This window comes from Engystomops pustulosus, chromosome 1, assembly GCF_040894005.1.
Source record: "Engystomops pustulosus chromosome 1, aEngPut4.maternal, whole genome shotgun sequence".
NCBI lineage: Eukaryota > Metazoa > Chordata > Amphibia > Anura > Leptodactylidae > Engystomops > Engystomops pustulosus.
Window position 1 is genome coordinate 3,489,302 of NC_092411.1, and position 23,794 is coordinate 3,513,095.

At 48.2% G+C, this 23,794-nt stretch overlaps 1 protein-coding gene across 4 annotated transcripts in view; it reads left to right on the plus strand.

The window, feature by feature from the left end:
* The window catches only part of LOC140115005 (von Willebrand factor A domain-containing protein 5A-like), a 130,171-nt gene that overhangs the window by 28,403 nt on the left and 77,974 nt on the right, over nucleotides 1-23,794 (plus strand). For 2 of the 4 annotated variants that reach the window (XM_072132759.1, XM_072132757.1), the window contains exons 21-22: nucleotides 3,788-3,914; nucleotides 4,302-4,534. The exons of the other annotated variants lie outside the window; for them this stretch is intronic. In XM_072132759.1, coding sequence (XP_071988860.1) covers nucleotides 3,788-3,914; nucleotides 4,302-4,381 — 207 coding nt within the window. In that variant the 3' untranslated portion in view covers nucleotides 4,382-4,534. Of the gene's footprint in view, nucleotides 1-3,787; nucleotides 3,915-4,301; nucleotides 4,535-23,794 lie in introns of those variants that run through there. 4 annotated transcript variants of the gene reach the window in all.

A 23,794-nucleotide genomic window follows, 5' to 3' on the forward strand; every position in this document is an offset into this window, starting at 1 on the left:
CACTGCAGAAAACTAGACAATGGCCAACTTCAAAGGGAGACTGTCATAGGTGCAAAAAAAAAAAAAATTGCTAATGAGCACAAACGCCATGGAAAGTCTCAAAAACTAAACCAAAAGTTTGATTCATGTGCCCCAACCATCAGATCTCCCTCAATAAGTAGATTTCTGATGGTAGGTAACAAAAAAGTGAATTATATGAAGTAACAAGTACTGGAGAGACGGCTGCCAATTATCATGGGGTGGTGCCGTGCTGGGTCAGCGATGGTAGACGGGCACAGGGAGGGCAACTAATGGTAATGCAGGAGAACAGAGGACTGAGATAATAGGAAACCTCGTAACTTCACCGGAGGTTCTGGCACTCGCCGCATCCACCAGACATGAAGGGGGATAACAGTGCGTGTCATGGGGCGCATCATGTGATGCCAGTGAGATGTTGTCCCCACGCGCTGCAGCAGCAGAGGACACCGTCCTCAGGACCAGAAGTGCCAGTGGCCAACTCCAATCACATCAAAGTCCATGCATAGATCACTAATAAACATAATGAAAACACAGTGGGGCTCATTTACTAAGGGTCCGAATCGCGCACTTTCGTCGGGCTTTCCGACGATTTCCGATTTGCCCAGAATTGTCCTGAGATTTTGGCGCATCAGCGCCGGCTTTCAAGCGACAGAAATCGGGGGCCGTGGCCATCGGACAACCTGACGGATTCGGAAAAAACGCGGAATTTAAAAAATAATGGGGCAGATTTACTTACCTGGCCCATTCGCGATCCAGCGGCGCGTTCTCTGCGGTGGATTCGGGTCCGGCCGGGATTCACTAAGGTAGTTCCTCCGACGTCCACCAGGTGGCGCTGCTGCGCTGAAGTTCCCCGAGGCCCGCCGGAATGCCCTGAAGTTCATCGGCCTATTCCTGGTCAAGGTAAGCACGAGTCTCGCGACACTTTTTTGTTTTTAAATGCGGCGGTTTTTCCGAATCCATCGGGTTTTCGTTCGGCCACGCCCCCCGATTTCCATCGCGTGCATGCCAACGCCGATCCGCCACAATACGATCGCGTGCGCCAAAATCCCCGGGCAATTCAGGGAAAATTGGCGCAAATCGGAAATATTCGGGTAACACATCGGGAAAACGCGAATCTGGCCCTTAGTAAATGACCCCCAATTTGTGTCGTAAGATCAAGCACTTACATGCACCGGGAAGAAGCAGGTGAACTCCGGAGGACCTCGGCGCACCTGCTGGATATCAGGCACACGGACCTTAGTGAGTCGCCGGAAGACCCGAATTTTCGTCAGAAAACGCGCTGTTGGATCGCGACTGGACCAGGTAAGTAAATGTGCCCCAATGGGCCACATTTATCAAAAATAGTGCAAACGGTACTGGGTGCAGTTTGCCTGTAGAGTGTGCAGGGGGCGCCAGAAGTGTGTGACAGAATCTTCATTAATGTGGCGCCCCCTGCACTGCTCCAGCAGAAAGCACCATTTTTTTAGGTCCCCCCTTCTTCATACTGCAGAATTGTGGCGCAGCAGTAATGGCCCCTTATTGGTGCACATTTTTTTTCTTGTCGGACACAGAGCAGCCGCGACACAAAACTGGCGCAGACACTTTCCAAACACATGTACCAGCAGTTTGCACATTGTTGTCAGTGCAAAGTCAGAAAACTGGCGCAAACTCTTTTAAGGTACTGGTGAGTGCATAACAATATCAGGGCAAATTACAAAAACAGTGGGGGTCATTTACTAAGGGCCCGATTCGCGTTTTCCCTACGTGTTACCCGAATATTTCCGATTTGCGGCGATTGTACCTGAATTGCCCCGTGGCCGAACGAAAACCCGACGTATTCGGAAAAACCGCCGCATTTAAGAATGGAAAATGTGTCGCTCGGGACGCGCTTACCTTCACTCAGCCCGGCTCGGTGTATTCCGGCGCGTTCAGATGCTTTTCAGCGCAGCAGCGCCACCTGGTGGACGGCGGAGGAACTGCCTTATTAAATCCCGGCCGGACCCGAATACAGCGCAGAGAACGCGCCGCTGGATCGCGAATGGGCCGGGTAAGTAAATCTGCCCCAATAAGTGCATGTGAGTGTCTGAGTGTTAATGACGGGGGCGGGGACAAGAGGAAAAAGAATAAATACAAAAAAGTTGAGGAATTAAAACAAAATGATGCAGTGATTAAAAAATTTATATAAAACTGTGAGAGAATGTTATTTGAAGACGAGTGAATGATTACCTGGAAAATGTGTTGGGAAAATTGGGCAAAAAATTGGAAAAAAAAAATGGAAGAAAAAAAACAAGTCAACAAAAAATGCAAAAATGTTAGGAAGACTATCTGTGGCCCATGGATGCAAAAGAGGAAATTTCCCTAAAAATACACAGCATCGACCTCCCAGGAAATCAATGGTCTCCCCAACAGGATCAATGGTCACCGATACTGAAAAAGAATAAAAACTAAATAATATACAGATTACATGAATAAAATACAATCAACAAGATATCCACAAGGGGGACGCAGCACTGCAGGCGCGTTACACCCTATAAGTGCATAATAAATTACAAAAAAGCTGAAATTCCCAAATTCTCCTTTAGCCCATCAGGTTGGACAGTTTGTAGTTTCCATATCCATTTTGACTCTAATTGTAGAAGTCTTTTCTGACGAGTCTCCTCCCCTCAGATCAAGATTAACACAATCAATCCCCATCACCTAAATAAAAAAGCTTGAACTTCCACGATGCAGTCAAAAAGGGCTTCAAATAGGCTTCGATTTACACTCTTCTGTGTCAGAAAAGTTCACCCAAGCCTCCCCTGGCCCAATAACAGCTGCCTTCCCCCAACCCTCCAAGCCTCCCCTGGCCCAACAACAGCCGCCTTCCCCCAACCCTCCAAGCCTCCCCAGGCCCAGCTACAGCTGCCTTCCCCCAACCCTCCAAGCCTCCCCTGGCCCAGCTACAGCCGCCCCCAACCCTCCAAGCCTCCCCTGGCCCAGCTACAGCCGCCTTCCCACAACCCTCCAAGCCTCCCCTGGCCCAGCTACAGCCGCCTTCCCCCAACCCTCCAAGCCTCCCCTGGCCCAATAACAGCCGCCTTCCCCCAACCCTCCAAGCCTCCCCTGGCCCAATAACAGCCGCCTTCCCCCAACCCTCCAAGCCTCCCCTGGCCCAATAACAGCCGCCTTCCCCCAACCCTCCAAGCCTCCCCTGGCCCAATAACAGCCGCCTTCCCCCAACCCTCCAAGCCTCCCCTGGCCCAATAACAGCCGTTTATTTATAAACTTAAATAATATACAGACGGCCAACTTACAGACGACCCCTAGTTACAGACAGACCTTTCTGCCCCTGTGACTCTCCGGATACTTAGCTTTCAGGCTCATTCAGACGGCCGCACCAGATAACAGGCACAATAGAAGTCTTTGGCTCCCGGTGACAGTGCGGTGAGCACATGACGGAATTGGGCAGCTGTCAGTCTGTCTAGAGAGGGAGCAGGAGCTCTCACCCCTCTCCTCCTCCTCTGACCTGGGGTCCAAACACGGCCTTCTGAGGCTCTTAGTCCCAGCCTGCAATGATCGGCTTTAATGCATCTGTGATGAAGCTTTGTTGATAATCCTTGTTCCCATGACAGCACAACATTTTGAAAATCCAATTGTCACTGAGACAAAAAAATTTTGTTTGTATATAATTAAAAAATAGACAAATTCCCAACTTGCATACAAATTCGTACAAACCTAAAGAATCCGTCCTGTACGTAACCCGGGGACTGTCTGTTCTCCATTTTTTCATTGATATTTTCCTCCTCTCCAGAATGTTGACTCATCCGTGTGGGCGACGGTCCTGGCGGTGATCTGGCTCCATGCATCGTGTCTGGACCAGAGGGAGGAATGGGAATTACTGGAAGGGAAAGCCTTGTCCTGGATCAAGGCCAAAGCAGGTGAGTATCTGGTCCTGGAGCTTAGGGACCATCTCCATGTCATAGGGAAGGAAAAAGTGTGAGACTTGCACACAAAATGCCAAAAAGATGGGAAACTTTTGGGTCTCCACAGTTGTGACAACTTGTTTTTGTGTCCGTGCTTCTAAACTTAAAAAAATAGGAAAGTTTTTCTCAAAAATTTCTTTCAATTTTGTGTATTTAGTTCCGGTGCAGACCAATGTGTCTCCATAGTTACAGATTACAAACTATTAAAATTCTTTTTGACCGCATTAGGATTCAAGACAAATTTACCTCCTACAATCTTCTTGTTGTAGCGACAGATCAGTCGGGTGTAACACATCTATCGCCAGTCACGGATATAACCCGGAATGTTTCCTGTTTTCCCAGGTTCCTCTCTGGATCGGTTTGTCGGAGCCGGGAATGAGCTGCTGAAATCCTCTGTGGATCCTAAAGTGTTTGGCCTGTGAGAAGAAGAATCCTGGACATCGCCGCCCTGCTGGATGTCACTGACATAACTGTATTTATCATCAGGAAATTCTGTGTTTTTCTGTACTGCGGCTTTTATCATTTATGGGTTTCTTCATAGAAGAAAATATAGACGTATCCTATTGTCATCTGTATTTGGTCTGAATTTATTAATTTCCAATGAATACTCCATCCATATTGAATCCATACTACAATGTAGAGGTGCACATGGTTCAAGGATTAAAGAATGTAGCCCATCGGTGTCACTCATTGACATATACTTCCCCCTCCCCCACTGTGTGAAATTACATCAGGCAGAGGGAGGGGGAAGTGCTGAGGGAGCCAAATGATGTCATTGGTTTGTTCTGAGGTCAGGAGCTGGGTGCCAAGTGACAAAACACAAAAACGGGGGTCTGTTGGTCACCGGTTGCTCTGCGTTACCATTGAGTTCTATAGGACTGTCCTGGGCTCACACCCAAGGCCGTGGAAGCAGTGGCCGTGAGTGTCCTCCATATAAAATAATGTCCAAATACAGTGTTTATGTGACCTCCCCCACTAGATCCCCGGCTGTTATCTCCAGATCCGTCACACCAGCTGTCAGTCATGAGGCTACAATGTGTCCAGGTGAGAAGAGAGCTGAAAAGACTCAAAGTGCTCAAGATGGTGTCAGTGCCAGACTACTCAAGACCTGTGGTGATCAGCTTTGTGCTATCATTGCACATATGTTCAACATGAGCCTGGAGTTGGGAAGGGAACCACAACTGTGGAAAACATCTTGTGTGGTACCAGTTCCAAAAACACTTCACCCATCGGACCTCAACAGCTACAGACCGGTGGCATTAACATCCCGTGTGATGAAGGCCTTCGAGAGGTTGGATCTCACACATCTCCGCCCTGTAGTGAGCTCATCTATGGACGCCCTACAGTTTTCTTATCGGCCGGGCATTGGGGTAGATAATAATCATCCACTTTCTACATCGAGCTCTTTCTTACCTGGAGAAACCTGGGAACACTGTGAGAATAATGTTCTTTGATTTCTCCAGTGCTTTCAATACCATACAGCCAGGGCTACTAAGGGATAAACTGGAACTGGCTGGAGTGGACCACCATCTCTCTAGTTGGATCCTAAAGTACCTCACAAACCGACCTCAATATGTGAGAGCCCAGGACTGTGTGTGTAGAGTAGTTCAGGTGCATCTCAAGGTACAGTCCTGGCTCCCTTCCTCTTCACATTGTACACAGCAGACTTCAGGTATAATTCAAGTAGCTGCTACCTCCACAAGTTCTCTGATGACTCTGCTATAGTAGGCCTCATTACAGGTGAGAAGGACAGGGACTGGTGCCAGCACGCCCACCGTAGGATTAATGCCGGGAAGACCAAGGAGATGGCGGTGGACTTCCGTAATCACAGTCCTCCTTCTCGACCAGTGGTTATCCAGGAGATGGACATTGAGGCAGTGAAGTCCTATAAGTATTGGGTGTCCTCCTCAGGGCTGGCGCTAGCACTGGGCATACCTGGGCAAGTGCCGGGGGCCCACAGCTGCAGGGAGGGGGGCCACATACTGAATTCATAGGGTGTTAGGGGGGCTTTAAATAAAATTACCATGCTGGGGCTGTTTGAGATGATAAACAAGGGAATATTTTAGGGAACTGGAGACTGTTTTAGTTTCTGAATTTTTAATGTCGCCACAAGAGTTCACTGCAAAGGGGCCCACTGAGGCTCTGTCGTCCAGGGGCCTACTGAAATCTGGAGCCGACCCTGGTCCTCCTCAACAATAAACTGGAGTGGGCAGAGAACATAAACGCACTTCACAGGAGGGGTCAGAGCCAGCTACACCTGCTGAGGAGGCTGAGGGCATTCGGAGTGCGGGGGGGGCGGGGCTCTTCTAAAGACCTTCTTCAATCCTGTAGTGGCATCAGCCATCTTCTTTGGTGCAGTCTGTTGGGGAAGCAGCATCTTATCGAGGGAGAGGAGCAGACTGGACACACTGATTAGGAAAGCCGGCTCTGTCCTGGGGGGTCCTCTGGGCACACGGTGGTAGCTGAGAGGAGGACACTGTGTAAGGTGACATCTATTCTGGAGAATAGCTCCCATCCTTTGCATGAGACTGTGGTGGCATTGGGGAGCACCTTCAGTGACCCAGTGCTTCACCCCAAATGTGAGAGGGAACGTGATCATAAGTCATTCCTCCCGCTGCGATCAAGCTGTTCAACAAACAAGGCCCCAACAGAAGTAACCGAGTGCCCCCCACCTAACCAGTCCCTGCAGGTCCCATCCACAGACTGAACACCAAACTGCCCATCATTGCTCGTCTTCTTCTTGTCTTTTTATCCCTTTTTTCTTTTTGTTCATTTATCCCTAATATTATTGATCTGTCAGTGTTTGTCCTGTCCTCTCTGCTGTAACGCTGTGAATTTCCCCCTGTGGGACTAATAAAGGATTATCTCATCGTATGTGCATGAGGACTACGGGTCAGGAATGAGGAAAAATAATCAGATGAGTGAACATTGGAAGGTTTGTCTTCAGACATCGCAGAATACTCATCTTTATGAAGCTGCTGTGATTGATTTACATTGTAGCACGGGAATCGGTACGGCCAGAGATGGGGGAGATCGTGTCCTAGATCACAGCCACAACTCAACCACCAAAGGAAGAGGAAGCTGCTGGAGTAAAACTATAGGGCACAGGTGACAATACAAACTAGGAAAACCTCTTTGAGCTTAAAGGAAATGCAGGTAGATTACATCTGCAAAATCCCCCACCGGGGCCTGGCCTTTTCTTGGGGCCTGGAGGCAGCCGGGGCCCAGGATACCGGAGACGCTAGTGTCCCGGTGCTTGGTATGGGGACCGGAGGGCTGTCCTACAGCCTGGCAGGTCTCTAGCGGGTGGTGTGTGCAAGAAATATGGAGGGAGAGGCTGATGTAGTGGTGATAGATGGGGAGCTGTGGTCGTAACAGCCGTATCCAGGGATCAGATGGAGGCAACGTTGTGCAAATCAACTTACAATTTATTTATTGCAACTTCATCAGCCTTAAACATCAGCAGAACTTCGGCAGGTCAGAGTGCTTGTCCGCAGGAAGATACGCTTACAGCCTGGGCTGGTAGAGATGGAGCTGAGTCCAGATGGTGGATCTCTGCTCTGGGCTTTAGTCTTCTGACTGCCCAAGGTGTCAGGCAGCAGCCTGTGACACTTCTGCTTTCTGGTGTGGGAATCAGACATGTGCTGCACACTTCTGCCTTCTGCTTCAGAACCTTAGACTGACTAGACCAGTGATGCCAAACCTTTTAGACGCCGAGTGCTTAAACTACAACCAAAACCCACATATCTTTCGCAAAGTGCCGATGCGACAATTTAAGCAGTAATTTATTACTCTGTACTCTGTCACAGGTTTAAATTGTATACGCATCTGAGGACACCAATACAGTATAAAGAAGGAGAAGAAGTTTGGATTATCATTGTAGCTTCCTTCTAGGGTCCTGGGCTTCCTGGGACTGCAAGAGGCTTTAGGTCCTCTCTGGCGAACTCTGCGCTGGGGTGATGGCATGGGTGCCCATACAGAGGGCTCTGAGTGCCACCTCTGGCACCCGTGCCATAGGTTCGCCACCACTGGACTAGACCATGTGCTCCCACCCACAAGGGGTTTTATTCCCCTTATGAAGTGGCAGGCACTTGCCCAACCAGCACACTCTTTCCTTCACAGCAATTACAGAGCATACCATTGGTTATAACCATTAACTCCTGACCTTCCAGACAATCTTAAATCTGCAATCACTAAGTTTCTGCTCCTGGCCCCCCTGCACCACCAGCCCTGCTCCTGGCCCCCTGCACCCCCAGCCCTGCTCCGGCCTGGCCCCCCTGCCCCCACAGCCCTGCTCCGGCCTGGCCCCCCTGCCCCCACAGCCCTGCTCCGGCCAGGCCCCCCTGCATCCCCAGCCCTGCTCTGGCCTGCTGTCTCCTGCCACCTCTCCCAGTGCTGTCTGGCAGTAGCTGTAATGAGCCTGTCCCCTGTCCCAGCAACTGCTTGTACTACTGTACATGCACCCACCACATCACCCCCTAGTGCTGCCAGGCAGGGAGTAGCTACAGTGCATCCCCAGCCCCAGCAGCTGCTTGTACTACTGTACATGCACCCACCACATCACCTCCATAGTGCTGCCAGGCAGGGAGTAGCTACAGAGCATCCCCAGCCCCAGCAGCTGCTTGTACTACTGTACATGCACCCACCACATCACCTCCATAGTGCTGCCAGGCAGGGAGTAGCTCTAGTGCATCCCCAGCCCCAGCAGCTGCTTGTACTACTGTACATGCACCCACCACATGGCCCCCATAGTCCTGCCAGGGAAGTAGCAGCTACAGTGCATCCCGTGCCTTCATGTACATGCACCCACCACATGGTCCTCATACTCCTGCCAGGGCTTAGCTATAGTACATCTCCTGCCGGGCACCATCACTTCCTGTGTCCTGAGCTGCACCCTGCCCCTCCCCCCCCTCACTGCCCTCTGCTTCCATACCTCCCAACTTTTGGGCGAGAGAAAGAGGGGCAAAAGCCCCTCCCCTTTTTCTAAACCACACCCATTGCCACACCCACAAGCATAGTATAATATTGACCTTGATGGTTCCCACATAGAACAATGCCCCTTACTTTGCACCCCGCCACCCCCCGTGGACCCGTATAATTACACCTAATGCAACTCTGCAACATATAAAACCCCTCTTTAAATTTATCCTCCCTTTATATTTGGTTTTCCACTTTTATTTAATCTCCCAAATTTATACATAATCCTATCTGTACTCCTACCCCCACCCCTCCTCACATGGTGTGGTCCCTGTTCTCTATCCTCCTCATTCTGTGGCCTCCTGTCCTCCATCCGCCTCCTGTCCTCCATCCTCCTCCTGTCCTCCATCCTTCTCCAGTATCCTCCATCCTCCTCCTCCTTATGTATCCGCCTGTCCTCCATCCTCCTCCTGTATCCTCCATCCTCCTCCTCTTGTTCTCCATCCTCCTCCTATATCCTCCTGTCCTCCATCTTCCTGTCCTCCATCCTCCTCCCGTATCCTCCTGTCCCCTCCTGTCCTCCATCCTTCTCCTGTATCCTCCTGTCCTCCATCCTCCTCCTGTATCCTCCTGTCCTCCATCCTCCTCCTGTATCCTCCTCCTGTATCCTCCTGTCCTCCATCCTCCTCCTGTCCTCCATCCTCCTCCTGTATCCTCCTGTCCTCCATCCTCCTCCTCCTGTAGCCCACTGTCCTCTAGCCTCCTCCTGCCCTCCATCCTCCTCCTGTAGTCTCCTTTCCTCCATCCTCCTCCTGCAGCCTCTTCCGGTGTCTTCCAGCAGCCTCCACCTGTCCCCCAGCAGCCTTCACCTGTCCCCCCATTAGCCTCCTCCTGTCCCCCCATTAGCCTCCTCCTGTCCCCCAGCAGCCTCCTCCTGTCCCCCAGTAGCCTCCTCCTGTCCCCCAGTAGCCTCCTCCTGTCCCCCAGCAGCCTTCACTGTCCCCCAGTAGCCTCCTCCTGTCCCCCAGTAGCCTCCTCCTGTCCCCCAGTAGCTTCCTCCTGTCCCCCAGTAGCCTCCTCCTGTCCCGCAGTACTACCTTCACTTTCCCCCAGTAGCCTCCTCCTGTCCCGCAGTAGCCTCCTCCTGTCCCGCAGTAGCCTCCTCCTGTCCCGCAGTAGCCTCCTCCTGTCCCGCAGTAGCCTCCTCCTGTTCCGCAGTAGCCTCCTCCTGTCCCGCAGTAGCCTCCTCCTGTTCCGCAGTAGCCTCCTCCTGTCCCGCAGTAGCCTCCTCCTGTCCCCCAGCAGCCTTCACTGTCCCCCAGTAGCCTCCTCCTGTCCCCCAGTAGCCTCCTCCTGTCCCCCAGTAGCCTCCTTCTGTCCCCCGATAGCCTCCTTCTGTCCCCCGATAGCCTCCTCCTGTCCCCCAGCAGCCTTCACTGTCCCCCAGTAGCCTCCTCCTGTCCCCCCATTAGCCTCCTCCTGTCCCCCAGTACTACCTTCACTGTCCCCCAGTAGCCTCCTGTCCCGCAGTAGCCTCTTCCTGTCCCCCAGCAACCTTCACTGTCCCCCAGTAGCCTCCTCCTGTCCCCCAGTAGCCTTCACTGTCCCCCAGTAGCCTTCACTGTCCCCCAGCAGCCTCCTCCTGTCCCCCAGCAGCCTCCTCCTGTCCCCCAGTAGCCTCCACTGTCCCCCAGTAGCCTCCACCTGTCCCCCAGCAGCCTCCTCCTGTCCCCCAGTAGCCTCCTCCTCTCCCCCAGTAGCCTCCTCCTCTCCCCCAGTAGCCTCCTCCTGTCCCCCAGTAGCCTCCACTGTCCCCCAGCAGCCTCCTCCTGTCCCCCAGCAGCCTCCTCCTGTCCCCCAGTAGCCTCCTCCTCTCCCCCAGTAGCCTCCTCCTCTCCCCCAGTAGCCTCCTCCTCTCCCCCAGTAGCCTCCTACTGTCCCCCAGTAGCCTCCTACTGTCCCCCAGCAGCCTTCACTGTCCCCCACTAGCCTCCTCCTGTCCCCCACTAGCCTCCTCTTGTCCCCCAGTACTACCTTCACTGTCCCCCAGCAGCCTTCACCAGTGCCCTGCAGCCTTCACCTGTGTCCTCCAGCTCTCCCTGTCCTGTATCCTCCTCCTGGCCCCCTCTTCCTGTGGCCCCCAGTCCCCTCAGGTTCTTACCTCTCCTGGTTCCAGTCATTCAGTCTTCTCCCGGGCTCCGACTTGACTCGCGGAGGGGGCGGGGCCAGACGGGGGCGAAGCTACCGCATCACATGACTTCATCATGTGAGGAGGTAGCAGGGGCTGGTCCCGCCTCCTCCTGGCTCCGATGCTTCTGCTGCTCTGCAGCTCTTATCTACGGGGCCAGGAGGAGGCGGGACAAAGCGGGGGAGAGGGGGGGGGGAGCCGTGACATTCTCCCAACCGCCCGTGACGCGTGTACAGAGCCCCAAAAACGGGACTGTCACGTCAAAAACGGGACGGTTGGGAGGTATGTGCTTCTAGCAGCACAATTAACCCTTGCAGTGCTGCAGGGTAGAGGCTTAGCTGCAGTTATGACTCCCCAGCTCCCTAACCTGACTGCTGGATCCTTCCCTCACATGTGGTGCCCCAGGGCAGGAGCTTCTGCTGCTGCGAGGAGTCTCTAGCCCCCTGATAGATCTTGAGGTCCCTGATGATGACCTCCTACCCCCCACCCCTTCCTCTGGGCAACTTTTGGGGACGAAGTCCGCGGTTATGTGTCTGACTAAAGAGAAGTAGTTTGCGGAGGCGTCGCGTCTATTATCCCAACAGTTCCAGCGTTTAGTAATCCATAGTTTCTAAGATGTTTCTCCACTCAGCGCTGATTTAGGAGGAGGTGGAACCAAAGTCCTGATGTTGGTTGGGTAACTAATTATTAGTACTAATAATAAATCTTTATTTATATAGCGGCACCATATTCCATAGCGCTGTACAAGTCCTGGTGCACATATACAAGTTATTAATAATACATCATTATAAAAGCTCCGTCATATTCCACAGCGTCTTACAGATCATTACATACATATGCGGACAAAATAAGATGTTACAGAGTAAGGCTACATTCACACACACGTGTGCCCGTTGTACCATAGCACGGCGGGCACATGGCGGCCCCTCTCCATAGAGATACATGTTGCACGGCGCCATAACATGTCCTATCTTTTCCTGGGTACGGAACAGTACGGTGCTACAGATGGTGATGGGGCTGGTACAGTAGTCACAAGAGATTACAATCTATGAGGAGTAGGATAGAGCATCTCATCTCATTAATGACATCACATAATGAAGTAAATAATTCTGGATTATAAGGTTACTGATGTGTGGCTTTGGGTCAGGATGATCACTATGCCCTTAGTTGGGGCAGCTTCCTTCTGCTTTTCCACCCTGGGGTTTCTCAGTGCATAGGTCTGTTGGATGCTGTACAGTGGGCACTGTCTAGTTATGGTGCCTGTAAGTCTGGCATGAATGGTCCAACTGTTGTGGCAATCATTGCACCATCCAGTGTCTTTGTCCCGTGGCTGCCCCTTCCTGCCCCCAGAGTTATGTACCCAAAAAGGGTAGGCTTTCCTACATAGGACTGGTTTCTGTTAGACTCATTTGTTCCTTGTGAATTTCCCAGTTTCTTCAGAGCTTTCGAAGGCCGCTCTCGGGATTGGTAGAGCAGTTCCATCATCCCTCACCTGTGCGGGTCCTAAAAGCATTTTGGAAGATTGTATGTCTCACTTGTTAGCATTGAGTTGGGTTTATAAGGTGAATCCAGAGCCCTTCTGGCAAATCGGACACGGAATATTTATATTTATATTTATTACCCGTTCCTAAAGTGTCTCCAATGATTGGGTTGCCAGCTGGATGATGCCTTATTAGATCCTGTTGACCAATGGGTGGCTTCATTTGTTGTTAAATGGTTTTTGGTACCTTTTTGGTGTGGATCCGGTGGGATTGGGGTCCTTTTCTCTGGTGACTTGTTACTCTGATAATTTTCTGTTGGTCCTTGTGACTCTCCGCATTGAAGTTACCTCTTACTTTCTTTCGTTTCCTTCACACTGTTTAGGTTGTCCCATTTTCAGTTAAATCCTATTTCACTTGGTACTGGAAATGCATTTTGTGGACAGTGTTTTGGGGGAAGTAGTAATGATGCCTTGCATCTTGTCATCCTGTTCGTGTGTGTCTGAGTCGCTTTTACAGCGAGGTCAGTCTTGGGCCTTCTGGTTTCTGTAGGTCAGGATCGGGTTATGAGGATGGATGGGGGGAGTTTTGCCATGTCCACAATGGGTGTAATCTCCCTTCATCAAAGGGTTTGGATCACTAGCACCATTGAGGTTTTTAGAGCAGTTTTTGTTCATCATAGCAGATAGACGTGTCGTAGGGTCTGATGGGTGTTCCTAACCTTGATTGTATGTAGATTGTCTATGTAGATGTCATTGTGTCAAGTAACTTGTAGCCCAGTGAAAACAGGGGTATCATCATCTCTAGATCCCTGCCTCACAAACACAGCTAAACTGTGCACATACACATGTGTATCACACTACTACACAGCAACTATAGAGTTAACTAAACAAAGCTGCTGTAGTGACATCACATAATATTGTTACATTTTGCAGAGACCAGTGCAGACCAGGCCTAGTGTCTGGGTTGTTGTAGTGCAGAGCAGGTCCTGTGTCTGAGTTGTTGTAGTGCAGAGCAGGTCCTGTGTCTGAGTTGTTGTAGTGCAGAGCAGGTCCTGTGTCTGGGTTGTTGTAGTGCAGACCAGGCCTAGTGTCTGAGTTGTTGTAGTGCAGAGCAGGTCCTGTGTCTGGGTTGTAGTGCACCAACCTGTAGCAGCAGAAGACACCTCAGCAAAGCTGGGAAGAGATTGCACATTAATTGCACATAAGAAAGAGCTGGAAGCACAAGATATTTCTGTACAGGACAGAGAGAATGAGTATATGTAACTGCAGAAGCTACAGAGGATCCAGAGACATGTGCAGAGGGAGGACACTGGAGCACAGAGACCCCTCAGCCTCACACATCAGGTACTGAAGTCACTGCCCCAGACCCTAGAACTAGTCTTGGATTATTATTACTGTAATTGCTGTATGAAGTGTTCACACTGCTGAGAATAAACTGTTCAAAGAGACTGTGGAACATGTGCTTATCTATCTGGGCCTAATATCCCCTAAACTACACACCCTCAGAATCCTAAAAGAACTCGCCCCTGCTAGCCCATCGTGGTCTGGCGTGTGTGGCTGTTACAAACTTGTGTTTTTTCAGATCTGTTGTTCTTAAATGGATGGGTTTGATAAGGGTATTGGGTTGGCCTCATGGCCTGTTTGAGGTAAGGCTTGTCCTGTAACTGAGGTTTCCTCGTATTTCGAAGTTCGGCTGCATAGGACTTAGTTTTGCTCCTGCAAATCATTTTCCTGCGACTGGTTTACTATTTGCTGCTGTTTTATGAAGGGTTTTAGTGGAGGTGGTGCTCCCTTCTAAGGAATGGAGTTCACTCTCTTAAAATTTGTATGTAAACAGGGTTGGGATCTAAACAAAGTAGTTGAACCCAGTCAAGGGCTACATACATGCGCAAATTAACTATGCAAAATTGAAAACAATAAAGCATGTGTTAAGTAGCAAAACATCAAAAGATTACTTTATTGAAAAAAAAATGGACAACAGACATCGATAGGACAAAAATAAAACCATTTAAAAAGGATGCACCCTGGTGCACCCATAAATACAGAGTCACCTGGAGCCCAACACCTGATAATGTCAGGTCATCCAGACCTGAGCCCCCAACAAGCCAATCTCACAACACTAGCTCCGAAATATATGAATATAAAGGCTGGGCATGTGTTTGTAGGCTACAGTGGAATCGCCACAATCAGCAAGTCTGGCATGAGGATATGCAACAATATGCGCACAAATGTGCAAATATCCCTCTATGCCGAAATGGCTGGAATGCAGAACATAAAACCACAAACACTAGTCCAAGCTGAAAATTTACCGGGAGATGTGAGGTGGAGGACACCTCAGGACAGGTCGCCCCACCCGTCTTTTACTTTCAGAGGGGGTATGGATAGGGTGCTGCTAATTGTTTTGCAGGATATATCGCTCTAATTTTGCTTCTTTGCTAATGCATTATCTTTTTCAGGTCATCACCCAACGATGTGAATACTAGGACACTCGTGTGTCTATTGGGCAGAACTGGACATGGTGGTGGGACCATTGGTGAGGTCTCTGGGTCATGCCCTTCTTGTAAAAATCAGCTCAAGGTTACGATAATCGGCCATTATCCTGTGGTCTTCATTTAAGAGGTAACATCATCTGCCACATTCGCCTTAGCCAACAGATTGCGCTAATCTAGTCCGACCTGGAGTGATTTACGTTTTTCTTCTGCTACCCGGAGTTGGTGTGGTAGGACATAATCCCAAGGACAGTATGGTACGGGGCTAGCGATGTAGCCGTTATAAAGAAGGGTTTCAACAACACCTGGTGTCCCAATTTGTTTGCACCAAAGACAGGGTGGTGTATCACATCTGCTGGTGGGGACCAGTTTTTGTTTGCTGTTACCTGATGGGGTCCATTTGTTGGACATCAGCCTCGACATCTTTTGTCCAGGTTGCAGGCTGGAATGGAGATGGTGTGGTTTTTATTGGCTTGGGGTCGGAAGTTGGGGGTACATGACCTCCTTCTTGGCGGTTTTTCAGGGGTAACACTGCCCTACATGCCCTTAGATAAGCCGGCATACAGGGTGTCATCTGGTACTATGTAAAGTGGAATGGTTAAGTGTCTATATATTCAAATAAAGAAATGGTTAAATTATTAATGGTTTCAATAAAGCTGTGGCTGACCCCAAGTCACCCCGCAATTGAGAATGGTTAAGCAATGGTTTTCTGTGTGGTTATTTATTGTGGACTATGTGGTATTAAAGGGGCAAATCCGGCTCCGGGTTAGGAAGTGTTTATTATTTGAGCAGTCGACAGTGTTTATGTACTTTTCTCTTTTTATCTTTTGGAAATGTGCAAATTTTAGGGCTAAATGAATGTATTACCGACAAAATTAGACCATCCCAAATTCAACCCCATTTTGCATTACTATGCAGAGCTCAAATCTTCCTGAAAACATTTTCTTGTATTTTGAGGGGTGCACTTTTAAAAATGGGGTTTCTAAGGGGGATTCTAATAAATTATATTTATTGAAAAAAAAATCCCAAAAATTTCAATTTCGACATTTTGGGAAAGAAATGAAAATCTCTTTTTGATTTGTAAGCTGTTATAATTGTGCTAAATATATCAATTACATATTTATCACTAACACCAAGTTTCACAAAAAAAAACTGTCTCATTATCATTTCAGTGAGTTGAAGTGTTTAAAAGTTATAACTATATAAAGCGACACCTGCCAGGTTAAAAAAAAAAGGCTAAGCCTTAACGTACAAACTGTCTGCGTCCTTAAGCGGTTAATACATAATCTGCCATTATAATTGATCACCGGCGTCATATTTTGGTTGTTTAGAGCTGGAAAGCACATACACAATGTCCATGTGATGCTTTACTGCTTACGTTTCATGGTCCACCTCACCACAGTCACATCCGGTTTGCTTATTTTCCAATTTCCCTTTCAGGACACCGACACCGATAGTAAATTCATTTCGTCCTCCGGCCTAGTTCGCTTGGTTGAGCCTCCAGCACAGGGGCCTTTCCTGGACATTCTGCCCGATTCCTCACCCTCCAGGCAGGGGCCTGAGTATAAGTTGTTCTCAGTTGATCCTAACAAAATATTTCATCTCCTTCACAGTAACAACAGATACATCGGCCCCAGCAGTCGCCTCATATTATTACTTTACATCCACCTGTTCATATACGTGACAGGAATAGACACAGCAGCTCATGGTGACATAAGCCCCACTCCAACATGCACTAAAATAATAAAATAAATAGACACAACACCAAAAGTTTAGTGGAATAAATTGGCCGCGATGTTTATTAAAAGGTAACCATAAAATATTTAATAATTAAAACTCCATAAATAATTAAATAATACAAACAATACATTACATAATATTTAACATACATCAAATCAAAAATCACAAGTATTTAATAAATTAAACCAAGTCTCCCCAGCAACGGCTGGGAGACATAACTCCCACAAGGCCTAGTCCATTAGGACAAGGCCCCCCCCAAACACCGCAGCCACTGTTCTAATGCATTTTGCAATTAAATATGTCTATACCAACCTCAGACAAATGAACCGAATCCTGCCTGTACAGGCCTGGAGAAAAACTCTCCAGATCTAGATGTCTATAAGAGAAACCACCTAGACAAGGTAAGTATTTAAACATAGCTCTATTAACCCGCTTCCTGATCTTTTCAATGAACACACATTCAGAATTAAGCCAGCACAAGCGTGGCACAATTTCTGAGAAAATTAAAACCGCATCAGGGAGCAGGCATTTTAAAATTGCCAAATCTTTTTTCATTTCCCATAATAATTCCACAGTTCTAATCTTACCAATATCGTTCCCTCCCACATGTAAAATGAGAACATCCGGTGAAGGCCATAACTTAAGCAGCTTTTTCACCTCAAAAATTACATTCTTCCACCTTAAACCCCTTACCCCGAACCAAAGTACATTAAATACATGAGCATCAAAAGATAACCTCTCTGTGTAGCACCTGTTAACAGCTCTCTTGTGCGCCCAGTAAACATAAGAATGGCCCAAGATCCAAATATTAACTTTGGGACCTAAGAGACAAAATCAGATAGTTAATAATTCCGGACGAACATATGATCTAAAACGCCTTGATTCCCATCTACCAATTTGGCGAATGACAGCATCATCCAAACCCAACCTGGCAGCCTCTGTTGCTGCTCCAATTCTGAAAGAATGAGAAGTTATTTTTAAATCGCTCATACCTAAACAACATAAACATTTCTTCAACAAAGAATTAAATTGAAAAACAGTAACAGGTGAGCCATCCTCATGAATCATAAAAGGGCCAGAAGCTTTCGGTCTCAACAATAACCATTCCTGCACATTAAAAACCGGACATAACACCTTATCTGCATGACTGCGGAGTTTGATCCATTTACCCCTACCAAACTGATCGGTCTTACTTTTCTTGAGCAAAATAAAAACCACATTATCCTTCACATAAACATCTTCTGAAAACAACCCTGAACACTTAGTTTTGCTCCTAGATACCAACTCACTTACCCTAAAGGCTGCAAAAAACGCTAACACAAAACACACTCTAAAAACAAGAACCTCAAAACTATTCCGGCAGATACTAGGTAGCACAAAAATCAATCTCTTAAGCAGATCCATTGAAATCGGTCTCCTCCTATCTTGCAACACAAAATTCTTACGATGCCCTTTCAAAACCTGCTTAATTGGAAAGTGAACAGAAAAAGGAATCTTATCTGCTAACCTAAAAAAGAAAGAAATACCGGACAAAATCCTCACAATATAAGCATACGATAACTGTCTCTGAATTAATTCACAAACAAATAATAAACCCAAAGCCATACTATCATTAAAATAGTCTTCATTTAACAAATTACAAAAAGAAGTCCAATTCTCCCATGCAGCCGAATAACTGGCCCATGTTCCTGGTGCTAAAGATTTTCTAACATTTTCCACTATCAATCCCATATCAAATCCCAGAGATGAGGAGGACAAGGTATGCCTTCTTTCTCCGCTTCCGGGACCAGCTGACGAAATTTCTGGAAGTGTAATCGGGACAGAGAATCAGCTATTTCATTCTTAACTCCTTCTACATACTTTGCTTTTAACCAAATATTAAATTGTAAACAACATAGCACCAAATGCCTCAATAATTTAACTGTCATATCACACCTGGAGGATAATGTATTTACTGCAAAAACCACCCCTTTATTATCCGTGTGTAACAGTATTCTCCTGTCTCTAAAAAACTTACCCCAAATAACTATCGCTACCACCACCGGAAATAATTCTAGCAAAACAATATTTTTCGTCACTTTATTCATGAACCATGCCTGAGGCCAACTCTCTGCTGACCAACTCCCGTTCCAAAAGGCGCCATAACCAATGCTCCCTGCAGCATCCGTGAATAAATTAAAAGATGAAAAATCCTCAAAATCATGCTGCCAACAACTCTTACCATTAAACTTATTCAAAAATTCCAACCACATACTGAGATCTTCCTTAAGGGACACAGTTAAACGAATGTGGGACCTAGGAGACTTTAGACCCCTAGTTGCAAAATACAATCTCTTATTAAAAACCCTTCCCATCGGGATTACCCTACAAGCAAAATTCAAGAGCCCTAATAACGACTGAAGCTCCTGCAAAGTGACCTTCTTCTTTGCTAAGAATAAAACCAACAAAGATTTCATTCTATCTACTTTCTCCATCGGAAGCCTGAACTCCATCCGTTCTGAATCTATTACTATACCTAAAAATTCCAATTCATGACAAGGCAAAACAGTTTTCTCCAAAGCAACTGGCACACCAAACAAATCCATCAACTCCAAGAATTTTTTTAACAAAACAGAACAAACTAATGAAGATTGTGGACCAATGAACAAAAAATCATCTAAATAATGCAATACGCTACCCAAACCAACCTCAAATTCAACAACCCATTGCAGAAAGGAAGAAAACGTCTCAAAATAATTGCACGATAATGTGAAACCCATCGGAAGACACCTGTCAAAATAAAACTGATTATCAAATTGAAAACCCAAGGAGTTAAAACCGCTTGGGGAAACAGGTAACAGCCTAAATGCAGATTTTATATCCGCTTTGGCTAATAAAGCTCCGCGACCATGCCTCATTAACAGATCAACTGCCTGTTCAAATGAAGCATACTCAACGGATGCTAAACCTCTATCTACTTGTTCATTCAAGGATCCTTTTTCCGGAAAAGAGAGATGGTGGATAAGTCTAAACTCACCAATCTCTTTTTTCGGTACAATTCCCAAGGGAGAAATTCTAAAATTCTTAAAAGGCGGTTGTTGAAAAGGACCCATAACTCTACCTAACTGGATCTCTTTCAAAATTTTTTTCCTTACAATTTCTTTGTGCAATGTTACTGATTTCTCCACCCAGCAGCAAAACCTTCACCCTCAAACTCCGGAATGAAAAAACCATCCTGAAAACCACTGAAGATTACATTAGCTTTCTGCTGCTCTGGGTAAAGATTTAACCAAGGTAACATTTTTTGTAGCCTCACTGGCGTCTGAGCTTTTTGAAATTTGCTCTTTAATAGAAAGTTGCTGCTGGGCTGAATGATTGTTTTTCTTATAACACTTTGACATTGGGTGGGTGCCCCCACAAAAGGAACACTCATGCCGATAGCGGCAATTGCTAAGCCACCTGCAAGAAGATTCGTTGAAAGCAAAACACACTCCCTTCCTCATGGATGTCGGAGAAGAAGTAGGAGGTTGTCTCGTTCCAACAGATTTTTGAGGCAGCATTAAATTAATCCAGATCCCAACATCCTTCACACCCCATTGTATAGATGGATATACAGCTAACTTCTGTCTAAAAGACTCGTCATAGGTAAACCAGGCCATACCACCAAAATTGCGATATGCCTCCAAAATGATGTCCATATGTTGGAACAATCCAATCGCTTTATCAGGCTGTTTCTCAATTAACACAGCCGCGTAAATATAGAACGCTTGCATCCAGTTAAGTATATTCCGATTAAAACTGCGTCTCCTCTCATCTTCTGCCTTATCGTCTTTTTTATCCTGCTTTACTAAGTGATCTTTGGCGGATGGTAATAGAGACATCAACTCAATGAACTCATTCCTCCAAATGCGCTCTTTCACTGACATAGGCAGATGAAAGCCCAGTGGAGATATAGTGCAGGTTATAGCTTCCTTAACTGATGTCTCTACTACACCAACCCCCCGGTCAATCACAGGCACAGCATGACAAACACTATTAGTCACATCAGACCAGGGCCGGATTATAGGCGGGGCTCACGGGGCTGGAGCCCCGGGGCCCCCACCATCTTGCCCCCCCAGGGGGCCCCCACCAGATTGCACCCCCTCCGGTCCCTGACTCCTCAGCCGCCACCTCCCTGAGCCGTCCGCCAGATGCCGGCACAGCTGACCGCCTCCCCGCATATCCCTCTGCATGGCCGGCCTGCCCGTCCGCCTCCCGGCACATGTTACCGCCTCTCCGCCCACCCTTCAGCTTCATGGCCGAGCCGTCCTGCCGCCCGGCACACGTTCCCGCCTACCTGCACGCCCATCCTGCTGCATGGCCAGACCTTCCCGCCCGCTCGCAATCCTCCTCGCGCTCCCTCCTCCCCTACCCGAGCAAGCAGCCGTCCTCCGCAAGCACCCCTCCCCCTGACAAGCAGCTGTTCTCCGCTCCCAGCACCCCCCCCCCGCCCGAACAAACAGCCGTCCTCTGCTCACGTCGGCCACGCCCCCTGCCCGCCCGCTGGAATGAGCAGCCATCCTCCGCTCCCCGCCCGCCCTAACAAGCAGCCCTCCTCCGCTCCCCGCCCGCTCCGCTCCGTTCCCAAATAACCCCCGCGCTAACAAACAGCAGTCCTGCGCTCATCCCACTCCCCACCCCCCTCGCCGGAACCAGCAGCCGTCCTCCGTTGCGGTGCCTCCCCCCCCCCCGAACCAGCAGCCGTCCTGTCACCCCCCCCCCCCCATGGAACAAGCAGCGGTCCTCCGCCCCTCCCCCCGTCCGTACACCCCATTCCGAACCAGCAGCCAAATGACCCGCACGCCGAACAAGCACCCCACCGAACACCCACGATGACTGGTCACCCTAAAAGGGTAAGTATACATTACATATGTATTTATCTGTGTGTATATATGCATATACAGTGTATATACTGTGTGTATATGTGTATATATGATGTATATATGCATATACAGTGTATATACTGTGTGTATATACTGTGTATATGTGTATATATGCATCTACTGTCTATATCTGTATATACTGTGTATATGTGTATATATGCATCTACTGTCTATATCTGTATATACTGTGTATATGTGTATATATGCATCTACTGTCTATATCTGTATATACTGTGTATATGTGTATATATGCATCTACTGTCTATATCTGTATATACTGTGTATATATGCATCTACTGTCTATATGTATATACTGTATTTATACATGCATATATTTGTATAAGCCTATATATGTGCACATTTAAATGTATATATATATATGTATATATGATTTATGTTTATATGCTGTGTATGTGGTATGTATGTATATGCTCTGTATACTGAATTTGTGTGTGTATTTCTCGTATGTGTGTGAAATTGCTGTATATACTGAATGTGTGTGTATTTGCTGTATGTGTGTATATTCTGTATGTATATGCAGCATGTGTGTATATGGTATTTTTATACTGCATGTATGTGTATATATGGTCAGTGTATACTGTATGTGTAAATATATATATATATTTATTGTATATAATGTGTATGCCGTATGTGTGATGTATATATACTGTATGTGTGTATATACTTTATGAGTTTGTGTATACTCTGTGTATGGCTACATTCACACTACCATATGGAGGGCGTATATACGGCCGATATAGGTCCTCCATAGACGGCACCGTACCGCTCCGTACCCGGGAAAAAGATAGGACCTGTCCTATCTTTACCCGTAGTACGGCGCCGTGCGCCATAACTGCGCTCACCTCCTCCTCCTCTCCCCATGCACTGCCGTTGCCCGCTACTGTACGGGCGGGCAACGGTAGTGTGAATATAGCCTATTAGTGTATAAATGTATATGGGTACATAAATGTGTGAAGGTGAATATAAAGATGTGTTATTGGGGACGAGGTGGCTGTATGTAGCTGTGTTACTGGGGGCGAGGCGGCTGTATGTAGCTGTGTTACTGGGGGCGAGGCGGCTGTATGTAGCTGTGTTACTGGGGATGAGGTGGCTGTATGTAGCTGTGTTACTGGGGGCGAGGCGGCTGTATGTAGCTGTGTTACTGGGGGCGAGGCGGCTGTATGTAGCTGTGTTACTGGGGATGAGGCGGCTGTATGTAGCTGTGTTACTGGGGGCGAGGCGGCTGTATGTAGCTGTGTTACTGGGGGCGAGGCGGCTGTATGTAGCTGTGTTACTGGGGGTGAGGCGGCTGTATGTAACTGTGTTACTGGGGAGGAGGCGGCTGTATGTAGCTGTGTTACTGGGGGCGAGGCAGCTGTATGTAGCTGTGTTACTGGGGGCGAGGCAGCTGTATGTAGCTGTGTTACTGGGGGCGAGGCAGCTGTATGTAGCTGTGTTACTGGGGGCGAGGCGGCTGTATGTAGCTGTGTTACTGGGGGTGAGGCGGCTGTATGTAGCTGTGTTACTGGGGATGAGGCGGCTGTATGTAGCTGTGTTACTGGGGGTGAGGCGGCTGTATGTAGCTGTGTTATTGGGGACGAGGCGGCTGTATGTAGCGGTGTTACTGGGGACGAGGCGGCTGTATGTAGCTGTGTTACTGGGGGTGAGGCGGCTGTATGTAGCTGTGTTACTGGGGGCGAGGCGGCTGTATGTAGCTGTGTTACTGGGGGCGAGGCGGCTGTATGTAGCTGTGTTACTGGGGGTGAGGCGGCTGTATGTAGCTGTGTTACTGGGGGTGAGGCGGCTGTATGTAGCTGTGTTACTGGGGGCGAGGCGGCTGTATGTAGCTGTGTTACTGGGGGCGAGGCGGCTGTATGTAGCTGTGGTACTGGGGGCGAGGCGGCTGTATGTAGCTGTGGTACTGGGGGCGAGGCGGCTGTATGTAGCTGTGTTACTGGGGGCGGGGCGGCTGTATGTAGCTGTGTTACTGGGGATGAGGCGGCTGTATGTAGCTGTGTTACTGGGGATGAGGCGGCTGTATGTAGCTGTGTTACTGGAGGCGAGGCGGCTGTATGTAGCTGTGTTACTGGGGATGAGGCGGCTGTATGTTGCTGTGTTAC